We start from the raw sequence: 21,319 nt of genomic DNA on the forward strand, positions 1-21,319 counted from the left end.
GCAAGAGAAATTAAAGACTAAAACCTAAACTAGAACATGACTGAACATGGCTGAAGAATAAATGTCATAATCAACTCAGAAAATAACATAGCAAAACAAAATAACAGAAAACAAAACCCGTAACTAACAAATAATGCAACAAATGACTAAATAGAGAAATAAATGATAAATCAAAACCTAAACCAGGGACCAAAAGTATAATGTACAAAAAGGGATGATCAGAACCAAACCAGAATGAGAACCGAACCAAACACGCAACCAAACCGAAATACGCAGACCAAAACAAAACAATAATAAGATCAAGACCGGGGCAGACAGTGGAAAAAGAAAAGTGGACCAATGAGAACTGGAACACACACAGGGCCGAAACGTGACATATACGTATAAATGCAGTCAACTTACCAATCACTAGTTACAACCGACATAGAGCTGTGTTCCAGATTCCAAGGAGAATGAAAGAAACCCCACCAAACTCCACATTCTATGGCTAGTCACAGTCAGAAACACAACGCACAGTTGCATGTGTGGTGTCTTACTCCCACGCTACAAAGTATAACCAAAACTCAATCGACTGGCGTAGCACCTGTCATCAACTTTGAGGCACAAGTTTCCTGACTGCTGGTGGCATTGCTGTTGAGAGGGTGTACTCACACGTGAGAGGTTTTGTGGTGAGGAAAGGATTGCATTTATGTTACTCGAACATTTTACTGAATAATTTTGTCCTCATAAGATACAGTTATAGCTACGAATGTTCAGCCTTGCAGATGAATGCACTAGTTGGGGATTCTAGATTGTTTTTCTTCAGTACCCAAAAAAACCTTTCAGCTAATCTCGACTCAGCTGAAGGGTTAGGTTATGTAGCCATGTTCCAGTAACTTGAAAGTCCCGGGTCCCAATTGAAAAGCCGTTCCCGCTAGCTTGGCTAACGGGGAGTTCCCCTTTGGCTGACCTGGTAGAGGAACGGTCTTTTGTGCGAGCCGCGTGGGTTCGATCCCCACCGTCGTCCCGGCCACGAAGGTCTTGCTGCTTCAATCTGGCGTCATGAACAGGATGTGGATCACAGAGTATGCTAACATGCACCTGTGACTTCGGGACGAAGTCAAAAATGGTGGGGAGATGTGTAGCGGGATGAAAGTCCCGGCTCCCAATTGAAAAGCTGTTCCCGCTAGCTTGGCTAATGGGGAGTTCCCCTTTGGCTGACCTGGTAGAGGAACGGTCTTTTGTGTGAGCCACGTGGGTTCGATCCCCACCGTCGTCCCGGCCACGAAGGTCCTGCTGCTTCACACATAAAACTTTTGGATTTATTCAACAACAGAAGTAGCAGTAGTTCACACTGTGGTTTCTTCCTTCAGTCACTGACACTATATGAAAGCCGCAATCATCCGCACACATCATTGTTATTATTACACCAGAACAGTTTGTTGTGCAAAACATTTCCATTGTTAAACACTGCTAGCATAGTCATGTCATTAGCTGCCATTGTTTCTGACTTCAAGCTATTTTATTTCAACACACCAAACACAGACATTTGAAATGTGACACCTGCCAGTTTTTTTTTTTTTTACTCTGCTCTGGAATGGAAACTAATCTGATGTTGCACAATTCTGGAATTTCTGTTGCATATGTTATTAGCATTAGGTTCTCCATCGTAAGCACAGAAAGCACACTACAACCTTCAATGTGTCCGCTGTCCTGGCACCTTCATGGTGCGCACTAATTTCCCCAGGTCAAAAAACTTGTTATGACCCACATACAGTACACAGTACTGGCAAAGATGTACACAGTGTACAATTTGCCATGATAATGTGAAAACAGCTTCAGTCTGAAAATCAATACATTGGTGTCGCATTGGTTGTATAATGCAGCTTTTACAGGATCATTGTGCCAAACATGTGCCACATCCATCCAGTGAAGGCTGAGATTGGCTCCAGAAATATAAATGTTATAAATACACATGACTCTGTATTTATTAATACATGTAAAGTGCCAAGTCATGTCTGGGAGCATACGCTGGTGCTGCTCATCACTGCATCCACCTCACCATGGAACCACCTTGGGCAGGTCCATACCATCTCTCAAAACCATCAATCTGCAATACCCAGGTGGGCATTCCCTTGGCCTTCTCCAGACACTTTGATTCTCAATGCTGTGAGATACCTTCATAGTACAGAAACATTTTGTCACATGGACAAAATGTTGAATCACAGTGTAAGTGATTTTCCTCATCTGAATTCCCCTAAGTAGCTGTTTGTTGGAAACAGTGATCCCAGCAGTATCCAAGGATCCTCCAAAGAGACCTGGTACCAAAGACATGCAGTCGTTACCTTAGGTCACTGGTTAGCAGTCCAAGTCTCACAAACGTACACCAACATGGGCAGCACCAAGACCCTAAAGACTTGAACCTTCATTCGCCTGCAAAAATGTCAGCATCACCAAACATCTCTGTCCAGTGACCTCTTGACTCCATAACCTCCTCTCAGGCATTTCTCGATCTCAAAGGCTGAGATCCAGAGACATGAATACCACTGCTGAGATAGCTAAGTGTCTCTAAAAGTTTGACACTTTCATTGCATACAGATATACGAGGTCTGTCCATAAAGTATAGGTCCTTTTTATTTTTTTCAAAAACTATATGGATTTCATTCATATGTTTTTACGTCAGACATGCTTGAACCCTCGTGCGCATGCGTGAGTTTTTCCACGCCTGTCGGTGACGTCATTCGCCTGTGAGCACTCCTTGTGGGAGGAGTCGTCCAGCCCCTCGTCGGAATTCCTTTGTCTGAGAAGTTGCTGAGAGACTGGCGCTTTGTTTGATCAAAATTTTTTCTAAACCTGTGAGACACATCGAAGTGGACACGGTTCGAAAAATTAAGCTGGTTTTCAGTGAAAATTTTAACGGCTGATTTTGAGGTGATACTGTCGCTTTAAGGACTTCCCACAGTGCGAGACGTCGCACAGCGCTCTCAGGCGGCGTCATCAGCCTGTTTCAAGCTGAAAACCTCCACATTTCAGGCTCTATTGATCCAGGACGTCGTGAGAGAACAGAGAAGTTTCAGAAGAAGTCGGTTTTAGCATTTTATCCGGATATTCCACTGTTAAAGGAGATTTTTTTAATGAAAGACGTGCGGACGGGTCCGCGCGTCGGCTCGCAGCCGCCGCGACGCTCCGCCACAGGAAAAACACCTCTGTTGGAAGCCTTAAGGACAAGTTGGAACATGTCCAGCTGTTAAACAATTTCTCATATACTCACTCCACTGAAAGCCATCAAAAGCTGCCTGGATTTTACAAATGGTTATCAACACGGAGGTGTTTTTCCTGGATGTTATTGAAAGCCTGGATGCTCCACTTCTCAAGTGCTGCAGTCAAGGTACACAGGAACATTTGCTGAGTAAAACTTACTCTGCTGGGATAGCATGTGATCCCAGTCTAAACAGAGTAAATTACACTCTATCATAGAGTGAATCAGCTCGACAGCTGTCGCAGACTGAATGGTCCGCCCCATAAACATGTGTCATTCCGGAGCCCAGCCTCCCGTGTGACACAGAGTCGCTCCACCCAAAGTGATCAAATGTATTAATGGGATTATTAACCATCAAATGACAAGGTAAAACCTCTTAAATCATTCTAAAGTCAGTTTTAAGCAGACACAAGGCTGTTTTAAGCAGAAACGAGGCTTTATTCAGTGACACGCAGTGAACGCATCAGTTAATAGCTCATGTAGCCTGTGGTGCTCTGATTGCTTCCTCCGTCTGTTTTTATGGAATAATGCTAAATTTATGCGGACATGATTGTTGTACAAAAGCTTCAGATATCTGTCGCTGAGATAGATGATGACTGGAGTGCAGTTTCAAGCAAAAACGAGGTGATAATCAGTGAACAACGGCTGATGACGTAAGCGCAGTGAAGGCAGTGCTGACGGCAGATCGACACCAACTGGTCAATGCAAGTGGTTTTACTCCAATAAGAGTTGATTTTACAGTTTTGAGTTGATTTAGCTCTGTGACAGAGTGTAATTTACTCTATTTGGACTGGGATCAAATGCTTTCCCAGCAGAGTAAATTTTACTCAGCAAAATTTCCTGTGTAGCCAATGATTTTAGAAGAGGATCTGTCCCAAAGTGAAGCTTACTCAAGCTTTCCTGGCATGTAAGCTGCTGGATATTACAAGTTGGGATGCCCAAGATGTTGCTAGACATCATTGCCAGCCTCTAAAAAATAATGTGTCCTCTGCCAAAATCCAGCCCAGACCAAAATGTGATTTAACATATCTGTCATTCTTCCTCTGTATTTAGTTGCTGATTATGAATTGATGTGATGCTAAAACCACAGCTCATAGATAATCATGGATAATGCAGGAGCTATGACCCTTGTCCGACCTGCTTTTACAAAGTGCTGGTATCACTGTCAGTTATATAATTAGAAAGCTTATCGGCACTTGTGACACTGACAATTTTCAACTGAATCCAAACAAACACATTTTATGAAGACAGCCTGCAGAAAAGTCATCTTAGAAAACAGACGTTCACTGAAACAAAGAGACACCACCACACCAGAAACACGGAAGCCTCCAGCTGTTCATCAGATGAGCCCTTAATGTTCTAATTAAGTGACACATTCACAGTCAGACACACTGTGTAACCTGTAAACCCCCTAACCTGTCTGCACACACACACACACGGATACACATACACACACCTGGTGCTGTCCTATAAATAGGTCTGCAAAGTATGATGCCTCGTCAATGTACAAAACCATGAATGAGACATACGACAGCTCGCTGCACGCCTCTGCTGATGAGACGTGTGGGCAGGCACACACCCTATGCAGTCACTTGAGTAATGAGACAGAAGCCCAGTGTTCTGTCTGCTCAGAGGCGGCTGATTCCGATTAAGGGCCTATTGTATTTATGGTCCGATAACGTCTGAGTGGTGATATTCGCTGCTCAGCGTCTCTTGCTCCGGAATATTTCCAGCTGCTTTGTGGCTCAGACAGCAGAGTAATGACCGGCTGACACCTGGTTTTGGCGATGGGCTCTTCTGGTACGCTCTGCTGGCTGATCTAATGAGGACTATGCAACAGTGGAGCTCCAGTTAAATGTTTTGACCGCTGTAACCGAGCGCACAGTTGAGGGTCAAGGAGAGAAAAAGTGTTTGGATGGAATGACACAGGAATATTGTTTTAAAAACACAAACAGGCCTAACACGTTCCACAGCGTGACCTCAACAATCAGTTTGACACACACCTACACAAACACGTGCTGTTGCGTGCTGTCAAAGATAAACATAACACCTTTCTTTCTTTCTTAAACACTGTGTGCAGTGATCGTACAATGTGACCTCTAAACGTGAGTTCACACGAATAAGCAGAGTGTGTGTGTGTGTGTGTGTGTGTGTGTGCGTGCATGCGCATCATTTTCAGCATTGGAAAATGAAGCAGCCCCCTTATACAACCCCTGGCAAAAATTATGGAATCACCGGCCTCGGAGGATGTTCATTCAGTTGTTTAATTTTGTAGAAAAAAAGCAGATCACAGACATGACACAAAACTAAAGTCATTTCAAATGGCAACTTTCTGGCTTTAAGATACACTATAAGAAATCAGGAAAAAAAGATTGTGGCAGTCAGTAACGGTTACTTTTTTAGACCAAGCAGAGGAAAAAAATATGGAATCACTCAATTCTGAGGAAAAAATTATGGAATCACCCTGTAAATTTTCATCCCCAAAACTAACACCTGCATCATATCAGATCTGCTCATTAGTCTGCATCTAAAAAAGAGTGAACACACCTTGGAGAGCTGTTGCACCAAGTGGACTGACATGAATCATGGCTCCAACACGAGAGATGTCAATTGAAACAAAGGAGAGGATTATCAAACTCTTAAAAGAGAGTAAATCATCACGCAATGTTGCAAAAGATGTTGGTTGTTCACAGTCAGCTGTGTCTAAACTCTGGACCAAATACAAACAACATGGGAATGTTGTTAAAGGCAAACATACTGGTAGACCAAGGAAGACATCAAAGCGTCAAGACAGAAAACTTAAAGCAATATGTCTCAAAAATCGAAAAATGTACAACAAAACAAATGAAGAACGAATGGGAGGAAACTGGAGTCAACGTCTGTGACCGAACTGTAAGAAACCGCCTAAAGGAAATGGGATTTACATACAGAAAAGCTAAACGAAAGGCATCATTAACACCTAAACAGAAAAAAACAAGGTTACAATGGGCTAAGGAAAAGCAATTGTGGACTGTGGATGACTGGATGAAAGTCATATTCAGTGATGAATCTCGAATCTGCATTGGGCAAGGTGATGATGCTGGAACTTTTGTTTGGTGCCTTTCCAATGAGATTTATAAAGATGACTGCCTGAAGAGAACATGTAAATTTCCACAGTCATTGATGATATGGGGCTGCATGTCAGATAAAGGCACTGGGGAGATGGCTGTCATTACATCATCAATAAATGCACAAGTTTATGTTGATATTTTGGACAATTGAAAGGATGTTTGGGGATGATGAAATCATTTTTCAAGATGATAATGCATCTTGCCATAGAGCAAAAACTGCAAAAACATTCCTTGCAAAAAGACACATAGGGTCAATGTCATGGCATAGGGTCAATGTCAATGAGCAGATCTGATTTGATGCAGGTGTTAATTTGGGGGATGAAAATTTACAGGGTGATTCCATAATTTTTTCCTCAGAATTGAGTGATTCCATATTTTTTTCCTCTGCTTGGTCTAAAAAGTAACCGTTACTGACTGTCACAATCTTTTTTTCTTGATTTCTTATAGTTTTTCTTAAAGCCAGAAAGTTGCCATTTGAAATGACTTTAGTTTTGTGTCATGTCTGTGATCTGCTTTTTTTCTACAAAATTAAACAACTGAATGAACATCCTCTGAGGCCGGTGATTCCATAATTTTTGCCAGGGGTTGTAATTTGGTAACTTAGACAGCTGGAGGCATTTCTGAATTAAAATGTCATGTTGACATGAACAGTCTGTAGCTTGATTGTGTCTGTGCGTCTGTCTGTGCATGCAGCATCAGTGAAGACGTGTCCATATGGGAGCTATTAGTAACTCAGATTAATTTCATATTAACAGGCAGGTATCAGATACTAAAGGTCTGATGATGATGCCGTTACATGATGTCATGCCGTATGGAGTCAAGAGGTCACTGGACTCAAGTGTTTGTTGATGCTGATATCTTTGCAGGAGAAGGAAGGTCCAAGTCTTTTGGGTCCTGGTGGTTCCTCGCTTACTGTATGGTTGTGAGACTTGGACGGTAACCTGGCAAAGTTGTACATGCACTCTGCAGCTGGGCCTTTCATTTTGTAGTTCTTGTCACGTTACTGACTGAAAGGAACCTGACAAAAGTGGAAGTGATTGTTGTGCTTGTATTTGAGGTGTAATCCTTTAAGTGCAAAATAAGCCTAAAATCACAGTGTGCAGTTCAGTATAAGGTAGCAGTGGGTTGGAAATGAAAAAACCTGTCAAACAAGTTGTCTTCAAGCTACACTAATGGTGTGAATAATGTTTGTGACCCCTTGACCTTTTATACATTTTAACTGTTTATGATGCAAATTTTTACAAGTAAAACAAAATACAGTTTAAACTCATAGTAAGAACAAATCTCTACAACATGACATAAAATAAACAAATATGAAAGCCAAAACAACGGAATGTAAAAATGGCCCTCGGATATTGCGAACACTTTGTGTCCATCTGTCTTTGCTCAGCATAAGTCCAGTCTTATTACTGCCAGGATCTTCAAATTCACAGTGAGCATTCTTGGGACACAGACCCTCGACAAGTTCAAAGATGGCCAACGTTGACATATTTTAAGAGGTCAAAAGGTCACATTCTTTCTACATTCACTTTCATTTATTATACCCCTGTCACATTTATTTGGAATTAGCAGGAATCAAGCAAGAATTAGCCGGAATGAAAATAAGTAAATAAATAAATAAAAAATCAAAACTCGTGCCACATTCGGATGGGAATTTCAAAAAGACAGAAATTCTTACAGCTTTTTTTCTTACAGCGAAATTCCGTGACACTTTAAAATGTCCGACGCACAGTGAACGCATCAGCTAGCAGCTTGTTTAGCCGTGGTGCTCTGATCGCTTCCGCCGCCTTTTGTTATAAAATAATGCTGAATTTATGTGGAAATGATTGTTGTACAAAAGCTTCAGATATCTGTTGCTGAGATAGATGATGACTGGAGTGCAGTTTGAAGCAGAAACGAGGTGTTAATCCGTGAACCGCCTCATCAGGAGGGCCGATTTTTAGGGGGACCGTTCGGTCTGCGACACCAGCTCATTTGTGGCACATTCGGGTCATTCTGACAGGATTTGAAGTGGCTGAGCATTTCAATTCTTCCTTTGAATGCAATCAGAATGTTTCAAATGCTGTTGGGATGCCATGTGAACAGTATGAATGCAGCCAGAATACACTTCGAATGCCGTTCGATACATATCCACTTCGACTGCACTTCGAATGTTTTGAGCATGAGCAGAACATTCAGGCAGGCCACATGAATGGGTCCCACTGTTTGGAATGCACACAGAATGCAGTCAGAGGTTTTAGAATGCACTTTGACTGTATCCAATGGATTTTCAGTCTGACGGGGTTCCAGCTCATTCCGCCTCTAGTGTGACGGGGGCATTACATCCATTCTCTCTGTTGTCGCAACGTTACATTTACAGGGTGTAATCTCAGGATAATGAACTTGCAGGACATTGAAGGTAGCTGACCTTGGCCTACTTTCAGGATCAAAAGGGCACATTTTATGTTGGGGTTTTTCCACCAAGGCAGTATATCGGTGCTACTGCATGAATTGGCCAAGTGAAACTATATGTTGCGTTTTCTAGTTTTATGCTCATATGGCCGAGGGTACTTTAGCATTGCGTTCTATATTTTTGTTTTATCAATTCTATGTGAAAGCGGCATAATAATGTACAAATACAAAATACATTACTAACATACATGGTTATCCTTGTATGTTATGAACAGTTTATATCTTAAGTGGATATATATTTAGTTTTTAATGTATTCAAATAAAAAAACTATATATAACTCATTTTCCACAAAGAGTTAATGAGCATGTTCTGTTCTGCCCACCGTGACTCAGCCTGACGTTACTGGCAAAGTAACTCGAGCACACTGTCACTTAAAGGAGCACTAATTGCTACAATAAAGCCCATTACAGCTGAAGCGTCTGATTTCTGTGCTAATGGCTGGACCTGATGGTCAGATGTGGTAACCTGAGCCAAACAGGGTGGGTAAATGAGTATCCTCCCACTGACAGCCGTCAGTAATCACATGGCTACACAGGGAGCTGCTCGCACCATTCCATCTGTGTTGTAAATGAGATCTAAATGAAATCTAATACTGGGGGCTGAATTCAGGAGGGAGCCACTGTTGAGCTGTAGACACTGATTGAAAGGGGCAGCGCCCAGGAAATAAACTGTGAGCAGTCAGCTGCAGCGAGACGGGCGGGTCACTCTGTCAGCACGCAACATTCAGCTTATTTCAATATTTTCACACTGAAAAATGAATGTGAACTGAGCTGTCTGCCTGCGCCCATGTGAAGTTTGAGGAACACTAATTAAAACTATGATGGGAGAAAGTCTCATCGGCAGTCAGGAAAGCTGGGAACAAGGGAGGGAAAGCTGCACTGCTTCTTTGTTTTCAGTTCATTTCACAGCTCCCGACTGATTTCTTCTCTTCGTCTTGCACCGCTCGGCTTATCCTATTAATTTAATTGGCATCACGGGCCTACAGGTGAAAATGACCCACAGGGCCTGGAATCGTTTGTACTCTATCGTGTCAGTTGTTCACTAAATATTAACAGTACACTCACGTACTGGCATCCACTTTTTTTATCTGCACACTTTTACATCTTCTTCACCTGTTCTTTAGTCAAGAGTTTTCTCCTTTGTGTTCTTGTGTATATTTGCTAAACTTGTAATAAGCATATTTTGCAAATCTGGAAACTGGAATAAAATGTGCATTTCTTGTCATTATTGTTCCATGATGGTTCTGTTCTGCTCGTGTGAGCAGATGTTCCTGACAGTCCTGACAGTCTGCAGTTATCATGCTCTTTATGAGCCAAAGGTGAGAGCTCAAGTCGAAACATAAACTATGTTTTATCTAATCCGAATTTACCCAGGACTGTATTTCTCACCTCTTTTCTTTCTGATTCCAAATAACCAGCCATGCATAAAGAAGTTATATTCGGGGCCCTGTCTGGTGTTGGGGTTGGAGTCTGTGTCCTATATCGCATGGCTGCAGGTTGGTTAGGTATGGTCTTTCACTGGGCAGCTTGTCTGTGGCCCCTGTGGTTGCTTCTTGCCTCCTAGTAGCACGGAATATTGATCTGATCTCTCTGCATGTCCGTCCTACTGAGGCAGCGGTGTTCTGTGCCCTGTGGTGTTGCCATAACTTTGGGCCTCTGGTGTGTCCATGGGGCTACACCAACAGTTCTGGGGCTATGTGGCACTGATGCAAGTCCACACAGTCATTCATGAGTCACAATATCACACACCGCTTTACACCTACCATCCATAGATCCATAACTTTCACACACACACACACACACACACACACACACACACACACACACACACACACACACACACACACACACACTACAAAACATGTGTTGAAATGTTCATGGACACTTGTTTGAGTTTGCATCAATGATTTGAAGTTTCAACAAAATATTTTGTCACCATACCCAGTCATACATTCCATCTTTTCTTTAATTTTGGGTTCACGTTCCCATCATGCACTGCATTTCATCCTGGATTTACCAACATAATGGATATCATGTTTCTCCTCATGATTACTATCTTATAATTGATGCTGGCATGACGATGGGCACCGGTGGGGTGAGAGCACTTCCCGGGCACAGCATTCAGTGTGAGGAACACAAACGTGGCAATCCCTCGGTGGTGAGGAAGATTGTCTCTTCATCGATTCCTAGACAAGATGATGGACACTGAGAAAATCTTCATCCAGGGTCTATCTAGAGATGTTTGTGCGAGAGTTTGTTTAATGACGGAATGACGTTGCACACCAACAAACACACTGTCCTTGACAGATCCTGAGCCTAGTCCGATTAGAAGCCATCACCTCCTCTGCCTGATTGGCCTCTACTGGTGGTTGGCTCTCACTGCGGTATTGTATCACTTCCTGTTCCGGAGCACAGCGGTGTTTTTCTGTATCTGTTAGCTGTTTAATCTGTGCAGTTAGATTGATCTAGTTATCTAGATTACGATTTGTTTCCCAGTGTAATCTTTACGTGCCTTAACTAAAGCACTCCTTCTGCTGAATCACCTCTAAATTATTCACTTTGCGTGTTTTTAGGAATCCGCTAGGTTAGCGTAGCTACTAGCTCTTAGCCGATTTAGCATGGCGGCTTCTCCTGTCTCTCCCACACTTTTCTGCTCTGGGTGTGAAATGTTTAGTTATTCCTCGGCCTCCTTTAGCAGTAATGGTACTTGTAATAAGTGTAGCTTATTCGTAGCTTTGGAGGCCAGGCTGGGCGAATTGGAGACTCGGCTCCGCACCGTGGAAAATTCTACAGCTAGCCAGGCCCCTGTAGTCAGTGCGGACCAAGGTAGCTTAGCCGCCGTTAGTTCCCCCCTGGCAGATCCCAAGCAGGCTGACTGGGTGACTGTGAGGAGGAAGCGTAGTTCTAAACAGAAGCCCCGCGTACACCGCCAACCCGTTCACATTTCTAACCGTTTTTCCCCACTCGACGACACACCCGCCGAGGATCAAACTCTGGTTATTGGCGACTCTATTTTGAGAAATGTGAAGTTAGCGACACCAGCAACCATAGTCAATTGTCTTCCGGGGGCCAGAGCAGGCGACATTGAAGGAAATTTGAAACTGCTGGCTAAGGCTAAGCGTAAATTTGGTAAGATTGTAATTCACGTCGGCAGTAATGACACCCGGTTACGCCAATCGGAGGTCACTAAAATTAACATTAAATCGGTGTGTAACTTTGCAAAAACAATGTCGGACTCTGTAGTTTTCTCTGGGCCCCTCCCCAATAGGACCGGGAGTGACATGTTTAGCCGCCTGTTCTCCTTGAATTGCTGGCTGTCTGAGTGGTGTCCAAAAAATGAGGTGGGCTTCATAGATAATTGGCAAAGCTTCTGGGGAAAACCTGGTCTTGTTAGGAGAGACGGCATCCATCCCACTTTGGATGGAGCAGCTCTCATTTCTAGAAATCTGGCCAATTTTCTTAAATCCTCCAAACCGTGACTATCCAGGGTTGGGACCAGGACGCAGAGTTGTAGTCTTACACACCTCTCTGCAGCTTCTCTCCCCCTGCCATCCCCTCATTACCCCATCCCCGTAGAGACGGTGCCTGCTCCCAGACCACCAACAACCAGCAAAAATCTATTTAAGCATAAAAATTCAAAAAGAAAAAATAATATAGCACCTTCAACTGCACCACAGACTAAAACAGTTAAATGTGGTCTATTAAACATTAGGTCTCTCTCTTCTAAGTCCCTCTTGGTAAATGATATAATAATTGATCAACATATTGATTTATTCTGCCTAACAGAAACCTGGTTACAGCAGGATGAATATGTTAGTTTAAATGAGTCAACACCCCCGAGTCACACTAACTGTCAGAATGCTCGTAGCACGGGCCGAGGAGGAGGATTAGCAGCAATCTTCCATTCCAGCTTATTAATTAATCAAAAACCCAGACAGAGCTTTAATTCATTTGAAAGCTTGTCTCTTAGTCTTGTCCATCCAAATTGGAAGTCCCAAAAACCAGTTTTATTTGTTATTATCTATTGTCCACCTGGTCGTTACTGTGAGTTTCTCTGTGAATTTTCAGACCTTTTGTCTGACTTAGTGCTTAGCTCAGATAAGATAATTATAGTGGGCGATTTTAACATCCACACAGATGCTGGGAATGACAGCCTCAACACTGCATTTAATCTATTATTAGACTCTATTGGCTTTGCTCAAAAAGTAAATGAGTCCACCCACCACTTTAATCATATCTTAGATCTTGTTCTGACTTATGGTATGGAAATAGAAGACTTAACAGTATTCCCTGAAAACTCCCTTCTGTCTGATCATTTCTTAATAACATTTACATTTACTCTGATGGACTACCCAGCAGTGGGGAATAAGTTTCATTACACTAGAAGTCTTTCAGAAAGCGCTGTAACTAGGTTTAAGGATATGATTCCTTCTTTATGTTCTCTAATGCCATATACCAACACAGTGCAGAGTAGCTACCTAAACTCTGTAAGGGAGATAGAGTATCTCGTCAATAGTTTTACATCCTCATTGAAGACAACTTTGGATGCTGTAGCTCCTCTGAAAAAGAGAGCTTTAAATCAGAAGTGCCTGACTCCGTGGTATAACTCACAAACTCGCAGCTTAAAGCAGATAACCCGTAAGTTGGAGAGGAAATGGCGTCTCACTAATTTAGAAGATCTTCACTTAGCCTGGAAAAAGAGTCTGTTGCTCTATAAAAAAGCCCTCCGTAAAGCTAGGACATCTTTCTACTCATCACTAATTGAAGAAAATAAGAACAACCCCAGGTTTCTTTTCAGCACTGTAGCCAGGCTGACAAAGAGTCAGAGCTCTATTGAGCTGAGTATTCCATTAACTTTAACTAGTAATGACTTCATGACTTTCTTTGCTAACAAAATTTTAACTATTAGAGAAAAAATTACTCATAACCATCCCAAAGACATATCGTTATCTTTGGCTGCTTTCAGTGATGCCGGTATTTGGTTAGACTCTTTCTCTCCGATTGTTCTGTCTGAGTTATTTTCATTAGTTACTTCATCCAAACCATCAACATGTTTATTAGACCCCATTCCTACCAGGCTGCTCAAGGAAGCCCTACCATTATTTAATGCTTCGATCTTAAATATGATCAATCTATCTTTGTTAGTTGGCTATGTACCACAGGCTTTTAAGGTGGCAGTAATTAAACCATTACTTAAAAAGCCATCACTTGTCCCAGCTATCTTAGCTAATTATAGGCCAATCTCCAACCTTCCTTTTCTCTCAAAAATTCTTGAAAGGGTAGTTGTAAAACAGCTAACTGATCATCTGCAGAGGAATGGTCTATTTGAAGAGTTTCAGTCAGGTTTTAGAATTCATCATAGTACAGAAACAGCATTAGTGAAGGTTACAAATGATCTTCTTATGGCCTCGGACAGTGGACTCGTCTCTGTGCTTGTTCTGTTGGACCTCAGTGCTGCTTTTGATACTGTTGACCATAAAATTTTATTACAGAGATTAGAGCATGCCATAGGTATTAAAGGCACTGCGCTGCGGTGGTTTGAATCATATTTGTCTAATAGATTACAATTTGTTCATGTAAATGGGGAATCTTCTTCACAGACTAAAGTTAATTATGGAGTTCCACAAGGTTCTGTGCTAGGACCAATTTTATTCACTTTATACATGCTTCCCTTAGGCAGTATTATTAGACGGTATTGCTTAAATTTTCATTGTTACGCAGATGATACCCAGCTTTATCTATCCATGAAGCCAGAGGACACACACCAATTAGCTAAACTGCAGGATTGTCTTACAGACATAAAGACATGGATGACCTCTAATTTCCTGCTTTTAAACTCAGATAAAACTGAAGTTATTGTACTTGGCCCCACAAATCTTAGAAACATGGTGTCTAACCAGATCCTTACTCTGGATGGCATTACCCTGACCTCTAGTAATACTGTGAGAAATCTTGGAGTCATTTTTGATCAGGATATGTCATTCAAAGCGCATATTAAACAAATATGTAGGACTGCTTTTTTGCATTTACGCAATATCTCTAAAATCAGAAAGGTCTTGTCTCAGAGTGATGCTGAAAAACTAATTCATGCATTTATTTCCTCTAGGCTGGACTATTGTAATTCATTATTATCAGGTTGTCCTAAAAGTTCCCTAAAAAGCCTTCAGTTAATTCAAAATGCTGCAGCTAGAGTACTGACGGGGACTAGAAGGAGAGAGCATATCTCACCCATATTGGCCTCTCTTCATTGGCTTCCTGTTAATTCTAGAATAGAATTTAAAATTCTTCTTCTTACTTATAAGGTTTTGAATAATCAGGTCCCATCTTATCTTAGGGACCTCGTAGTACCATATCACCCCAATAGAGCGCTTCGCTCTCAGACTGCAGGCTTACTTGTAGTTCCTAGGGTTTGTAAGAGTAGAATGGGAGGCAGAGCCTTCAGCTTTCAGGCTCCTCTCCTGTGGAACCAGCTCCCAATTCAGATCAGGGAGACAGACACCCTCTCTACTTTTAAGATTAGGCTTAAAACTTTCCTTTTTGCTAAAGCTTATAGTTAGGGCTGGATCAGGTGACCCTGAACCATCCCTTAGTTATGCTGTTATAGACGTAAACTGCTGGGGGGTTCCCATGATGCACTGTTTCTTTCTCTTTTTGCTCTGTATGCACCACTCTGCATTTAATCATTAGTGATCGATCTCTGCTCCCCTCCACAGCATGTCTTTTTCCTGGTTCTCTCCCTCAGCCCCAACCAGTCCCAGCAGAAGACTGCCCCTCCCTGAGCCTGGTTCTGCTGGAGGTTTCTTCCTGTTAAAAGGGAGTTTTTCCTTCCCACTGTAGCCAAGTGCTTGCTCACAGGGGGTCGTTTTGACCGTTGGGGTTTTACATAATTATTGCATGGCCTTGCCTTACAATATAAAGCGCCTTGGGGCAACTGTTTGTTGTGATTTGGCGCTATATAAAAAAAATTGATTGAAATTGATTGATTGATCCACCGTTGAGGACTTATTGTTTCACCAGAGCCCCTTTAGCCATTTCATGTTCAAGATTCCTGTTGGGCCTTCGTGGTTACCGTAGTGGCCACATGGCATATAAGGTCCCAACTGTATTTAACCACAAGCAATCCCATACTTAAGCCATCACCCAGGTCTCATGACACGGACGAGGGGTTGGATTTTGACACCCAGCACACAAACTGGATTTAAGGGCCCGGTCCCACTGGGGAAAGCATTAATTGCACATGAATCGAGTACACAAATTAAGGGCAATCGTTGTCGTCCGCAACAAAAATGGCCAAAAATGACAAATGTCCCAGTATGAATTACGGATATATTAATAATATATAGCGAATATATGATGAACAATCACGGTTGTATAACGCATGTAGTGAAGAAACAGATCCGAATGCATTGCGATTATCACGGCAGTATTACGGGTGTATTATGAATGCATCATGCATGTGTTGCGCGTGCACGGCATTTGCATTGCGGTCATAAAAGAAGTGCACTCGGGCGTCGGCATCACTATTCACACCAACAATACAGGCTCTGGAGCATTTGCTGGACTTGGACAAGTTGATTGGAGTAAAGAAGCAGTGAACAGGGCAAGTGGTGACGTCAGCGGATCACATCAGAGCGCAGCTCATCTGAACGATTATAACAAGAAGTTAAATCTGTTATAAACATAGGAATGATAACTGTAACAGCTGCAGACAAGAAGGAAAAATTACCTTTTTAGACAGCTCAAAATGTTTTCTGCAGCTGCACGCGCGCGAACGGCCCAGCTGCAGCTTCCTCTGTGATTCAGGAGGTGATTAGAGCCATTTTCAACAGGCAATTTGCAGAATAAAATGATTAATCCGCCACAAAATAATTATTTTATATACGCAGCATCCAATGCAGAGCGCGTGGCAGCCAGGAGAACAAAGAACGGCGTCCAGCTGTGAACACAGCGCATCTTAGGGGAGGTGATGGTCTTGTGGTTAAGGTGTTGGGCTTGAGTCCAGAAGATTATGGGTTCAAATCCCCACCTGACTGGAAAATCACTAAGGGCCCTTGGGCAAGGCCTTTAATCCCCTATTGCTCCCGGTGTGTAGTGAGCGCCTTGTATGGCAGCACCCTGACATCGGGGTGAATGTGAGGCATAATTGTAAAGCGCTTTGAGCGTCTGATGCAGATGGAAAAGCGCTATATAAATGCAGTCCATTTATCTGATTTGCATCCTCCGCAGATCAGATGCAAAGCAGACGTAATAAAAACACTTTATTCGTTTCCAATCTGTATGCAGTCGCTACAACTTATTTTAGTTTGTGATATGGACATGATGGGCACGCAAAATATCCGTTTTACACACTGTCCCAGTCCGCTGCCAAGCTGCAAATCTCTGTCAGTTGCGGATATCAGCAGGTGACGGCGAATATACAGCGCATAGTCTGAGTATGTCTTGTGTGAGTATGTATGGAGTATGTAAGGCGGATGTCATCCGCAGCCAAAATTTTGTGCAGCTCAAAAATCCTGGTAACGGAAAAACGTGCCTCTGCGGATAATTGCGGACGTGTGTGGGTGTCGGGTGACTCATACAAGCATGTTTCACGCATATTGCAGATGTTAAGTGAATATGAGCCAATTTTGTGCGCAATCCATACGCAAATCCTCCTAAATGCCATTGGGACCGGGCCCTAAGCTGAACTAAGTATCCATAAGCCATTCAGTATCCCATATCAATTCAATTCAATTATTAATTTTTTTTATTCATACAGCACCAAATCACAACAAAGCTGCCTCAAGGCACTTCACACAAATAAGGTCTAACCTTACCAACCCCTACAGCAGAGGTCTCAAACTCATCCCAGAAAGGGCCGAGAGGGTGCAGGCTCTCTTTGCAAACACCCACTCCACCAGGTGATTTTACTGATTAACATCACTTTGTAATCAGTTAATCAGTGAAATCATCTGGTGGAGTGGGTGGTTGCAAAGAAAATCTGCACTCTCTCAGCTCTTTCTGGAACGAGTTTGAGACCTCTGCCCAAGTGCAAGGACACAGGTGACAGTGGTAAGGAAAAACTCCCCCTAATGATTTGAGGAAGAAACCTCAAGCAGACCACTTACTTTGCCTTGTTTGGTGTCATTTTTTTCAGCACATCTGCAGCTGTGTGACCTTACAGTTTTTTTCTTACACACTGACATACTGTATTAACACAATGAACCTAAATTCACACAAAGACATAAAATACAAATAAAAAAGTTTGTTTTTTACTGTGAAAACCACAAACATGTTTAACAAGCCAGTTTTATAAATTAGAATGCAAATGTATATTGCAAACTTCAAAAATATATGTACAAATGTAGCAAACAACAAAGTTACATACAACTATTTGCATTAAAATGCAGGAAATGCTGAAGGCGTCTTTTTGTACAACTATTTACAAAATAATAAAATGCCACACAAATTATTTGTGCCACTCAAAAAACAATTCCTATCAAAAACAAGATATATTAGACACAGGCCTCACCCACAGGAGTGTCACTCCTCCTGTTGCCCACCTGGAGGCAGTGTTGGTACTTATGTTTGCCTTTGGTGGTATTTTGACCAGACGTGGGGTTGGTTATTTTGATTGGCTTAGGTCTTGCGTTTTACCACCAGTGATAAATGGGAAGTCCTGTTTTTTCTCTGCCTCTCCTGCAGCAAGACGGAGCTCAACCAGGAAATAAGACTCCCGTTTACTGTGCCTTTCTGCAAATATGCACACCAAAATTACCATAATATTGAGGAAAAAAACACTGAGAAAATTAGTAATCATAATTCAAGTTATACTTGGCCCATTAACAGAATTTAAAAACTGGTATATAGTTTGAAGCCGCCCTTTCAACACACATTCAAATGGAAACTCCGAGAGTGGAGTATTGGATGGTACACTTGCTTAATTCTGTCATGTAACTTTGATGCAGAGATGTGTCAGATTCCAGAGGGTTAATTCACATTTTGCATCAGATAAATAAATGAGACAAGACAAAGGTTGTTCTTTCAGTTATTTCATATGCCTCTGTGTCACCTTATAAATCTGACTAAAATCTGATTAAAGCAGAATACTATGAGGATATTCAGTGATAAGGATGTTGGCTTCAAATAAGTTTTGCTTGTACACTCAACAAAAATATAAACGCAACACTTTTGGTTTTGCTTCCATTTTGTATGAGATGAACTCAAAGATCTAAAATTTTTTCCACATACACAATATCACCATTTCCCTCAAATATTGTTCACAAACCAGTCTAAATCTGTGATAGTGAGCACTTCTCCTTTGCTGAGATAATCCATTTCACCTCACAGGTGTGCCATATCAAGATGCTGATTAGACACCACGATTAGTGCACAGGTGTGCCTTAGACTGCCCATTGAAGAGGAGTGGACCAACATTCCACAGGCCACAATTGCCAACCTGATCAACTCTATGCAAAGGAGATGTGTTGCACTGCATGAGGCAAATGGTGGTCACACCAGATACTGACTGGTATCCCCCCCAATAAAACAAAACTGCACCTTTCAGAGTGGACTTTTATTGTGGGCAGTCTAAGGCACACCTGTGCACTAATCATGGTGTCTAATCAGCATCTTGGTATGGCACACCTGTGAGGTGGGATGGATTATCTCAGAAAAGGAGAACTGCTCACTATCACAGATTTAGACTGGTTTGTGAACAATATTTGATGGAAATGGTGATATTGTGTATGTGGAAAAAGTTTTAGATCTTTGAGTTCATCTCATACAAACTGGGAGCAAAACCAAAAGTGTTGCGTTTATATTTTTGTTGAGTATAGTTCTCTTGAACATACATCGCTGCAGTGGTATTAATGCAAACTCTTTTTTAAAAATGAGATTTCTAACATTTAGCATGAATTTAAAAAAAAAAGAAGGAAAAACTCAATTTCACACATCAAAAGGTGAGTTTAAGTGGCTTTACCCTCCACTGCATTCCCACTTATGCAGAGGGTGGAAAGCGTAATGTTGGAATTAAAGAGTGGGATGATGAGGAGGTTATGCTGGAAGAACTGTCAGATAAGAGAAGGGTAGAGGGAGTAAAAGAAGTGAGGGAGTGGCATCAGAAAAAAAACAAAACGTTATGATTTGCAGCCTTTAGCTAGTGATGAGTTGTCTTTGACATTTATGAGGACAAACTGATTTATTGGGCAAGTGCGCCGATGTGAGAGGGTGTGCGCACGTACAAATGAGAAACACAGCACCATATTTTACAAGCCAACTTGGAAAAGTGTGTGAAAGGTTGACAGGCTGATGACTGATAACAACGTGTCAGGTCTGGCCTGATAGCAACTCGCAGCTGTATTTAATTATTATACTGTGTTGTTGAAATGATGCTCAGAAGCTGCTATTTAACTTTTGTCTCCCTTAAACTGCAGGCAAAAGTCATTAAGAATATTTAGTGTTTTGCACATTATGTCACCATTCATGTGGGAAATAATGACTAATCAGGAAGCACAGACCTTTTCTGAATAAATTCTGGTTTTGTTTTTTTAATAGTCACCGAAACTCTGTGTTCTGTGCTTATCCGGGTGAAAACAGCTAGCGTGAAAAGAATTTGCATGTTTCTGTTCAGCAGGATCAGCAGCTTGCAGAGCCAGCTGGTGCTGTGAAGTTAACTGTGCAAAGAGCCTCCTCGAAAGTTATATACTACTTCAGCCGTCTAAGTCTGACACCACTATCAGACGTCAGTGATCAGCAATCAGGGATGAACTGACTCAACACCATCACATGATTTCTGCAACTTCATACTTTATCGATTTGAGTAAAATGAGTCACTCTGTGTGGGGGTTTTGCGTGTCTGTGTTTGTGTGACTTACCGATATCATCAATTTTTAGGCCTGGTCTAAGTGTGTAGTCTGGTTCTGTGGGCTCTGGCTCATCGTCCGCATCAGACGCTGAGAAAGAGAAGAAAGCAGGTGAGTGAGAGCCACACTGAGAGGTGAGACATAGACGATGAGTAAAACTGTATACGTGCTTCATCCCACAGGCGGTTTAAAAAAACACACACACAAGAGACAGAACACCTGATTTTAAATTAGATTTCCGACACATCTTGCAATTTGATAGTTATGCAAATGGAATGTGCAGCCGTGGTGAGATACTTTCAGGTGGTTGTTCAGCTTTATTCACATAACATCTTCACTTTGCACATCAATAACAGGAAATGGTTGGCAATGATGTAAAACCTTTCAAACTACTGATATCCAGTGTTTTGGCCCACAAGTGCAGACAAGGATGCTTTTCTTACAAGGTCACCTTTCTTACATAAGACCTTGTTAGATTAAGAATGCAGAATGCATTTTTTGTTAATACCTGCAAAAACACACCAGCAATAAAATTCTCCTATAGCAGTGGAAGTTATACATGAAGCCAAACAAATGTTAATAGTAATTGTATTGCATATTGAAAAACTGCACATAGTGGGTAATATTCTGCCTGTTTGTCCAGCCTTTCTTGTATGTGTACATAAATAAGAATTATTATA

The 21,319-nt window shown here is 41.9% G+C and overlaps 1 protein-coding gene across 1 annotated transcript in view; it reads right to left on the reverse strand.

The window, feature by feature from the left end:
- efna3b (ephrin-A3b) overlaps positions 1-21,319 on the reverse strand; it is a 215,833-nt gene that overhangs the window by 13,009 nt on the left and 181,505 nt on the right. Inside the window, exon 5 of the mRNA XM_034174758.1 lies at positions 20,652-20,729. Coding sequence (XP_034030649.1) covers positions 20,652-20,729 — 78 coding nt within the window. The remainder of the gene's footprint in view (positions 1-20,651; positions 20,730-21,319) is intronic.

Source organism: Thalassophryne amazonica, chromosome 7, assembly GCF_902500255.1.
Source record: "Thalassophryne amazonica chromosome 7, fThaAma1.1, whole genome shotgun sequence".
Lineage (NCBI taxonomy): Eukaryota > Metazoa > Chordata > Actinopteri > Batrachoidiformes > Batrachoididae > Thalassophryne > Thalassophryne amazonica.